Below are 9,860 nucleotides of genomic sequence, written 5' to 3' on the forward strand. Positions count from 1 at the left end.
TAGCTCCAAGGCTATTATGGCAAATTTGCCACAAAAAAATGATTATTTTAGGAGGAATGTTAAGTTTTCAAATCCATTTGAACGGCCATAGGGGTGCTTTGGGAATGTTGTGCGTCAACCAGTCTGCCGATTTAACTGAGAAATTTCCTGAGGGAATGGGTCCCCAAATCGATGTATCTTCAATATCGTTTGGAGGCAGGGGATACCTTTTATGGTAGAGATAATATCTCAAGTAGACACTGTCGAAGAAGGTCAATATTCCATGTTTATCTACCATAGATATCTCTCATTACATATTAGTAAAATTATAATAATTGAATATTAATAGAGTACTCAAGATGAATCAAACAAGGTCCTGCATGACTATATTATTTCTTATATATTGAAAAAAAATCAAAATATTTTCTCTAATTGTGAATAATATCAAGAGTACAAGTAATAAAGATAGAAGAATACTAAGTACCTTTGAAGAGGGTATTATTATTGTTCAAATCAGTCATGTACTCATGTTAATTTGGGATGGATTAATTTTAAATCAAGTAGAGATAAAAGAAATTCAGATTTTTCACCGTATACTCGACAAAAAAATTTATTCACCATATATCTTTGATGTTTTCAAAATTCACCAAATACCTCTCAATTCCTTGATAATTCATCATGTGCCCTTAATGATTAACAACTATCAACTTTTTTATCATTAACCCCTGATTCCGTCACGAAACCTTAATTAACTCCTATTTGAGTCGTTAAATTAATTGACCACCATTAAAACACTACAAATGGCTGCTCTTATCACTATTCCTCCATGATTCTATTTCTTCTTCTTTGGCCTTAGGTGTTCTTTCAATACTAATTTGTTAGGGTAAATGAGTGAAATAAAGATCAATTAAGATTTGGTAACGGATTCAGGGATTAATGATAAAAAAAAAGCTGATAGTCAGTAATCATTAATGGTACATGATGGATTATCAAGAAATTAAAGTGTATATGATGAATTTTGAAAACATCGAGGATATGGTGAATAAAAAAAATTGTCAATGTATACGGTGAAAAATCCAAAAAGAAATTGGGTGGAAAATGGAGGTAAGTTTTAAGTCATGTCGATTTTCAAGTTAATTTAGCAAGTGCCTTATAAAACTAGAGTGTTGTGCTGTTGTCGTCCTCTTCTCGGAAATAGCGGACTTTCTCTTCTTACGTCCAGCGAATTGCGTCTCGGCTTCTTAAATGATGCAACCTGCGCAAATCCCTAGCAAGCTGCAAGCATAAAAAATTATTGGAGCATTTATTCCTTTACATCGCACCAAAATATGATTCCTTTAGATTAGCTATATTCTCCTCCCCGAAAAAGGAAGTAAACGAAATATTAATTTTCACACAATTTGGTTTGCAAGTATTGCAACTTGCAACTAAGAATTTCAATCTGTACACACTACACAGTAGTACATTCTTATCTTAAGTTGATGCTGCATGACGAGTACTGATAAGGAGTTAAGGACCCATTAATTTAACAGGGTTGGTGGTTACTTTAAACATTTACTATATAGGAGTAGACTAAAGTCAGCTGATTTTCCATATAGTATAGTTCTTTTTTTTTTTTTGACATCGTTGGAACGTACAAAAAGAGAGAAATAGAAAACAGCTAGTAATAAAGGAGGATATTGTGTCAGCCATAGTCCATATGATGTTGTCGACACCATTGCGCCAGTTGGTGGGCTTGTTGTACCTGATTGCGCGGAACTTTCATCACTTTGCACGTATTGAAATTCTTGGCCAAGTTCTTGCTACACACAACTCGTAGTGACACAAAAGTTGTTAAATCTATGATACCTTTGGTCTCTAATTTTTTTTTTTACATCTAATCAACGTACAGAGGAAATTAAACTGAATTAAACCTATTACTACGGCAATTTAAGGCTATCGTATGAGCCTGCTGGACTTGAGCCCTATGGACCTTCAAAATGCGGCACCATTGAAAAGTGGCCGCTTCTTCCCGAATATCCTTTAATGTGTGATGAATAGTTATATCAGCCATCGTTTGAGATCCTAGGATTCGGACAAGTAACGTTGAATCTGTGATGATGAGTACTTGTGAAAAATTTGTTGTGCGAGCCCTTCTGAGAGCAGAGAGACATGTCGCTGCTTCTGTTTGAAGAGCTGAAGCCGCATACAAAAACGTTCCTTGACAACGAAGAGGTTGCCCATGTTGTAGTTCTACCCAAGCGGCTTCTCCAAGCCCAGAAGCTGCATCCCATGAACCATCTGTTTGAATAATGATGTCCGATGTTCCGTTTTTCAATTGCCCAAGGTTGGTCTCTAATGATGCAGCGTATGCTAAACATAATAAGTTATCTCGTGGATGCATTGATTGTAGTCCCAATATAATCCTACTAATACTTGCTATGTTGTCATCGGCTAAATTTGTTGCCTGATTACATAAAAATTGTTACAAATTAAAGTCACGTGCACTATCGGTGAATAATTGACAAATCGCATATAAGATTTTGTATTAAAAGGGGCCAGTTCCTTGAGGCAATTAGAACAAAAACCCATATTATGGATTAAGAATCTGCAACTGTTATAGATTTATTTGGTTTACTTTTAAAATAAATAGAAAATTATATTGTAGTCTAAAAAAAACTATATATAGAGTAATTTTTATAAAATTAAGCATCCTCTACATTTTAAATTAGTTTATCCATTGAGTTTTTCACAAGTTTCAATACACACCTTTGAAGCTTTGGCCGTTAATATTTTCAAAATTACTACGAAAAGTTGATCTCTTACATCTTTATACTAAAATAATGCTAATTGTATCCCAAATGATAATGTTAAGTTTTTATATATAAGTGAAAAATTATAATCAAAGTTAATAAATCATGGCTTAGTAATGCAAAGCAATCTAATTAAAGACAGAGGGGGAAAATTTTTTAATTGCATAGTTTTATGCATCCTCTAGATTCTAGATTCACACTTAAGGCATTTAATACATCCTTTAAAATCAAAAGACTCTAATTCACACTTGGGACGGTTAATGCATCCTCTAAAATCATGAATGCGAATTAAGTTAACTGAAGTATTGTTTGTTTGCAATCCAAAATCATGGAAATTAGACAATCCTAGGAAGTTAAATAATGTAAAGTTGTTCAATTGGCCAAAACATAAAAAAATGCACTTTCTAAGAAGTTCTATTTCCCAACATATGACATACGTTACTTAGACCCCTTAAATTAATGCATGGAAATTCTCATGATCAACCAAATACTATCTTACACTTTGTTTAAAAAACTACAATCACACAAGAAAAATAATTTCCTATAAAATATGGCTTCCTACATAAAACCAAAATTCTTAACACTAAATTTTACAAGCAAATCTTATCACTGGATTTCTTAGAAAGTTACACTTTATCACTTCCTATGTTCAACCAATTGAGGATGAATTTTATATAATTATACTAACCATCAATAATTTCTTATAAAAGTGAGCTTTATTGAACACATGGTGTTGACTCACTGACTGAGTCAAGTGCATTTTGTACAATAAAAGGCAGTGAAAAATAAAAGCATTTCAACGAATTCTTCATAAACACTTCAGATCAGTGAGTAGTTAATTATGATGAATAACCTCCTGAAATGTGAGATGGGAAATTCTAAACTTCTTTCCCCAAATTTATATTCTCACTCAAAACCAGCTTCAACTTTACTCCATAAAAAATTCACTGTTTGTCCTACTCATAATGAGTCAAAGATCTCCTCTTTAAAACTCAAAGGAAAAGCAAGAAGATCATACACTAGTATTATCACTTGCAAGTTAGACAAAAGTGCCCTTGTTAAGGAGAAGAAAGAATTTTCACCAAATGATAAGGTAATTATTGAAGGAACAGTAATTTTGAAGAAAAAGACTATATCTGGTGTTAAAGATCGCATAAAAACTTCCATTTTTGGTAGTGATGATGTGCTGGTTAGAGGAAAGGTTTCATTTCAGCTTGTCAGTGCTGTTCATGCTGATCCTGGTATTTTAGCTCTATTTTTTACTCTTTTAATTATCTCATTTTTATAAATTACTGTTTGAAATATGATTGTTCACATGTTCTAGCATAAACAGTAAAAACCCACAATTAGTTTTTTACAGTGATTGTTTTTTGTTTAGTTGTTCTATGATAAGTAGTAAATACCCTATACCCACCAGTTAGTTTTTCAGTAATTGTTCAGTTGTTCTATGATATACCAATCGAGGTTATTTCGAACACGACTATTGAATTCCGTCTACATCATTTGCACTTTTATGGCTTTTATGGCTCCCCAGTTCCCATATGCCCGAAAACAAAATTTTGCTCAATTATGCTGAGTTAGATCTTGATAAGTACTACTCCCTCCGTCCCATAATATAGTGCCTATTTCATTTTTGGTGGTCAAACTTTAAAATCTTTGACCAAATTTTCTCATATGTATATATAAAAAAACATATTCATGTAGGATCTTGTTAGATTCGTCTCAATGTGTAGTTTCATAATTTTAACTTTTTATATTTTTTATTAATAAGGAATTGAAGATATTAGAGGTCAAAGTTACGTTTTGGAGACCGTGAAAAAAGAAACAAGCACTATATTATGGGACAGAGGGAGTAGTATAATGTTGTTCACTTGTTCTAAGGTCAACTGTAAATACCCACCAACTTTAACAGTGATTGTTCATTGTTATATGAATTATGATAGTACCATTTTGTCTGAATCATTGTCCTTTGTGGGTCATCATATTGTCAAATAAGTAGTTTTCAATGTGATTGATAATTAGTTTGTCTATGAGACTATGATAGATAGTTTACATTACATCCACTAATTGGTTTTTACAATTAATGTACAGTTGTTTAATGGTAATTAGTAAATACCCCACCAAATCAGTAATTGATTCAAAGCCAAACTTGAAACTACTACCTAGATTGGAATGGCAATAATTGTAGAAGAGAAATTGCTGATTTTTCCAGATATCAGGTCACTCTAGTCATGCTTTGAATAAGGTTCAGTTATGCTTTAATTTCCAAAAAAAAAAAAGGTTGGTAGTAGCCATCAACTTAAGTTCTTGGTTGAATTGGTCTTTTGGCATGGTATCTTTAAACCCTTGGGTAGGCCCATAACCCACAAAATTAAGCTGATGGTCGGAGTCCCTTAAGTAGCGATGAAAATGTCATCCATCATCTGCTTAATCCGGTTTTATTAAGCGGGTGAAAATCCAAAATAAACGGATGAAAAGCGGTTGGCGGGTAAGAGGGTGAGATTTTTTTCATCCATCGTCCGACCCATCACCCGCTTAACACCCACCCATCGTCTATATTATCAACTGCACATGTTTTTTTTTTTTACTTTATTAAATTTTTTAGTTGAAAATTTTAATAATTATGTATCTTATAATTCTTTGTAAAAATTGTTATATATCTCTTCACCCGCTAACCACCCGACCCATCCGTTCACCCGGTGGATGACGGATGGATGGATGCGGTTGATGGCTTATGCGGATGATGGATGGATGCGGGTGAAGCTCCACCCACCCCGAACCCAATCCATTTCCATCCCTACCCGTAAGATTGGCTTTATATTCTATTAGTGACTAACATATCATTTGTATCTAAAATCTGTTCGTTCGGGAATCGGTCATAGGGTTATGGGGTAAGGTTTGGGTCTATCAGAAACAATTAATCAGTATTAGTCTTGTTGAGCTTTGGGTCGGTTCAAGTCATTCTGGTCAATGTTGGTTTGGGTTGGGTAATTGGGTGCGAGTAAGGTTTACCAATTAGGCAATCTAATTTAGTTCATATTCGAAAGGATAACTAGAACCACAAGGCTTCTTCACTAACTAATGACAGACAGATAATCACTTAAATATCCTGAAGTTAAACATTTATGTGCTCTAGCAACAATAACATGGAAATTTGTTCTGTTTTGCAGCAAACAACTTGAAAGGGAAACTTGGAAAACAATCATATTTAGAAAAAGCAATTACTGAACCCACTGGTTTAGCTGATGATGAGTATGCATACAGAGTGAGATTTGATTGGGATGAACAGGTTGCTCTTCCTGGGGCACTAATAGTACGAAATGAACATGATAAAGAATTTTACCTTAGAACAATCACCTTGGAAGGCATCCCGGATCATGGGAAAATCCACTTTCTCTGCAACTCTTGGATTTATCCAGCTTATTGCTACCAGAAAGATCGTATATTTTTCACCAATAAGGTTAGCTCCTACAACAAGTTGTGACATTATGTTGTTAAGCTTGCTGTATAACTTGTCTTATAATTCTGAATGTTTTGTGTTGTGCAGACATACCTCCCACATCAAACTCCTGCACCATTATACAAGTACCGAGAAGAAGAGCTAGAAATTCTGAGAGGAAAAGGAAAAGAAAATAAAAGGCTAGAGGAGTGGGATCGCGTTTATGATTATGCATACTACAATGATCTAGGATTACCAGATGAAGGTCCAGAATATGTCCGACCAATCTATGGAGGCTCTGCCAAATATCCTTATCCACGTAGAGGACGAACAAGCCGCCCACCAACGAAGACAGGTTAGCATTAGCTCACTTGCTATATGTTGATTGTTAATTTATGTCCTTTTTCCGTACTAATATATATTTTTTATCTATTATGCAGATCCTCATACTGAAAGTAGGTTGCCACTAGTCAAGGGCACAGACGTTTATATTCCAAGAGATGAAAAGTTTGGGCACCTTAAGTTCTCTGATTTCATGGGTGATACAGTCAAGTCTCTAACTCACGGCATTGTTGGTATGCTGGATGCAGTATTTGATAGTACTCCAAAAGAGTTTGACAGTTTTCAAGAAGTGATAGAAATGCACAAGGGAGGAATCAAGCTTCCATCATTTACAAAGCTTAGGGAAAAGGTCCCAACCAAATTCTTAAAAGCACTTTTTCGGAGTGATGGTGGACAAATGATGAAATACCCAATGCCTGATATAATAAAAGGTAAACATAGGGCCTTAACTTAGATGGACACGACTCTATTCGCTGTGAGATTTCTTCTGTACTCGAAAATTGGAAATGGTATCAAGTTTTTTGCTTTCTGATGTCCTAAACTTTTTGATACAGTGGATGAGTCAGCATGGAAGACTGATGAAGAATTTGCAAGACAGATGCTAGCTGGTATACATCCTCTTATCATTCGTCGTCTAGAGGTAACAGCTAACAGAACTGCATTCTTTTCCCTCCATCATAAAAATGAATTTTAAAAGAAAGATGCAAACTTTAGAGAGTTTGAAACAAATTCGTAGATTCATTCAGTTAAAGGTTACTATGAGACGCTAAAGAATGCACATTGTTACATAAGATTCTACCTTTTATTACAGGAGTTTCCGCCTCTTAGTAAGCTAGATCCTGAAGTATATGGAAACCAGAACAGTTCAATAACGAAGGAGTGCATAGAAGGAAACCTAGATGGGTTAAATGTACAAGAGGTAACATGCTCTATGAGAGTTGGCATCGTATCATACTAAGTTGAAATCTGAAGCATATTATATTATTTAATCATTATAACATCAACCAGGCAATTCAGAGGAATAAGGTGTTTATATTGGATCACCATGACACAGTAATGCCATACTTGAGGCAAATCAATAGAGATACTCCTTCAAAGGTGTATGCCACGAGGACACTTCTCTTTTTAAAAGAAGATGGAACTTTGAAGCCACTAATAATTGAGTTAAGCCTTCCAGAAGGGGACAAATTTGGTGCTGTTAGCAAAGTATATACACCAGCCAATGATGGTATTAAAGCCGGCCTTTGGCAGTTGGCCAAAGCCTATGTGAATGTTACTGATTCTTCTTACCACCAACTTATCAGCCACTGGTAATGCATGCTCTAATAAGATCTTTGTTCAGCTCTTAGCAATTGCATCTTAATCTCTAAATTTTATTTCTTGTGTTTGGACAGGTTACACACTCATGCAGTGATTGAACCATTCATTATTGCAACAAATAGACAAATGAGTATGCTCCACCCAATTCACAAACTTTTGCATCCTCACTTCCGTGACACAATGCCTGTTAATACAGTAGCGCGCCAGATTGCTCTTAACGCTAATGGGTTGTTTGAGGCAGCTGTCTATCCCCGGCAGTATGTCGTGCAGTGGACATCCTCACTGTACAAAGACTGGGTATTGACTGAGCAAGCTCTTCCAAAAGACCTTATTAAGAGGTATACTCTCTGATCCATGACTCTGATGAATTGTAATAATGTGCTTGAAAGATAAAAAAAAAAAAAAAAAACAATAGTTAAGGGAATTTAGAAGATACCTGGACAGAATTGGTGAATTGCGTCAAGAACAGTTCCATGTGAGTATGTGACCATAATCATCTCTGATGTCGTGGAAAAACAATCTGCAGCACAACTGGTCACAATGCAAGTCTCTTTCACTGCAATATGACTGTTTGGTGAGCCTAATTAATAACTATGTGAAGATATTAAAAGTACTTATAGGAGCATAAACTTTTGAGTTTTAGACAATAAGTTCAAATAATTCAATTTATATAAGTTCAGCAAAATTTAGGTGAAGAAACGCACCTTTGCTCCATAATTAGAGGTCTTATATAACTCACTGCCTGTTACCTTCTTTACAGAGGAATGGCAGTGACGGACCCGAAAAGCCCTCATGGATACAAGCTACTCGTAGAGGACTACCCATATGCTGTTGACGGGCTAGAAATTTGGTCTGCAATCGAGACTTGGGTTAAAGAGTATTGTTCATTTTACTACAAATCTGATGACATGATTGTTAACGACATTGAACTACAATCATGGTGGAAAGAAATTTGTGAAGTAGGCCATGGAGACAAAAAGAATGAGAAATGGTGGCCAAAAATGAAGACCTTTGATGAGTTGACAGAAACTTGCACAACCATTATATGGGTGGCTTCTGCTCTTCATGCAGTTCTGAATTTCGGACAATATCCTTACTCGGGATACATGCCAAACCGGCCTACCATCAGCAGACATTTCATGCCAGAGCCAAAGTCTCGCATGTATGATGAACTAAAGACTAATCCAGATGGTGTGTTTTTGAAGATAGTAACTAGCCAACTTCGAACATTAGCATGTCTTTCTGTGATAGAGCTTATTTCTAGGCATTCTGAAGATGAGGTCTATCTTGGACAAAGAGAACCTGGATGGACTTCTGATACTCCACCAGTAGAAGCATTTGATAAATTTAGTAAGAAATTAGTGGAGATTGAGAAGAAGATTCTAGAAAGGAACGATGATCCGAAACTAAAGAATCGGGTTGGTCCAGCTAAGTTGCCTTTCACATTACTATGCCCTTCAAGTGGAGTAGGGATGACTGGAAGGGGAATTCCTAACAGTGTCTCTCTTTGAAGCTTTGTTTTAACTAGCTATTTAGCTAGCACTTTGAAGAAATCAGCTTGAAGTTGTAAGATTATGATCCTACTTGATTTTCATGAAAAGGAATATATGATGATTGGTGTAAGAAATATACACAGTTTGTAGATACACGTAAAGTTAGTACATCAGTAACTCTGTACAAAATTGTTTACTGTAACGAACTCTTATAGACCATCCTGTAAGAAATATTTAGGGTTTTGCTATAAAAAAAAATCTTTTTTTGTTAAAAGGACGCCCTATTTTTATACTAACGCCATTTATATTTGTATAAAAATACGAGGGTATTTCCTTCTCTTTCCCCTTCATTCCCTATTTACCTAACCTCTTTCATTCCCTCGCATCTCTCATCCCTTTCATCTTCTTACATTTCCTCCATTGAAGAAGTACAAGATTTAAAATTTTTCCGACAAGCTCACATTTTCCAACAACTTCAAATTATTTTACCATCTC

General features: G+C 35.2%; 1 protein-coding gene across 2 annotated transcripts; it reads left to right on the top strand.

The window, feature by feature from the left end:
* The first annotated feature begins 3,441 nt into the window (after positions 1 to 3,441).
* LOC104890829 (probable linoleate 9S-lipoxygenase 5) lies at positions 3,442 to 9,639 on the top strand. 2 transcript variants are annotated; one of them, XM_010676435.4, is made up of 9 exons: positions 3,442 to 4,012; positions 5,942 to 6,231; positions 6,319 to 6,565; positions 6,651 to 6,983; positions 7,107 to 7,192; positions 7,364 to 7,471; positions 7,561 to 7,862; positions 7,947 to 8,210; positions 8,633 to 9,639. In XM_010676435.4, the coding sequence occupies exons 1-9, from the start codon at positions 3,613 to 3,615 to the stop codon at positions 9,381 to 9,383; spliced, it is 2,781 nt and encodes a 926-aa protein (XP_010674737.1). In that variant the 5' UTR covers positions 3,442 to 3,612; the 3' UTR covers positions 9,384 to 9,639. The 2 variants fall into 2 exon arrangements, with proteins under 2 accessions (XP_010674737.1, XP_048497684.1); XM_048641727.2 differs by lacking the exon at positions 3,442 to 4,012 and adding an exon at positions 5,464 to 5,574.
* Positions 9,640 to 9,860: the final 221 nt, after the last annotated feature.

The sequence above is a fragment of the Beta vulgaris genome, chromosome 4, assembly GCF_026745355.1.
Source record: "Beta vulgaris subsp. vulgaris cultivar EL10 chromosome 4, EL10.2, whole genome shotgun sequence".
Taxonomy (NCBI): domain Eukaryota; kingdom Viridiplantae; phylum Streptophyta; class Magnoliopsida; order Caryophyllales; family Amaranthaceae; genus Beta; species Beta vulgaris.

Bases quoted from the DNA above. Each gene is read 5' to 3' on its own strand.
- LOC104890829 (XM_010676435.4), top strand. From the start codon at position 3,613: ATGATGAATAACCTCCTGAAATGTGAGATGGGAAATTCTAAACTTCTT. The intron at 6,566-6,650 runs GTTAGCATTAGC...TCTATTATGCAG, and splicing joins CCGCCCACCAACGAAGACAG to ATCCTCATACTGAAAGTAGG. The intron at 7,863-7,946 runs GTAATGCATGCT...GTGTTTGGACAG, and splicing joins CACCAACTTATCAGCCACTG to GTTACACACTCATGCAGTGA.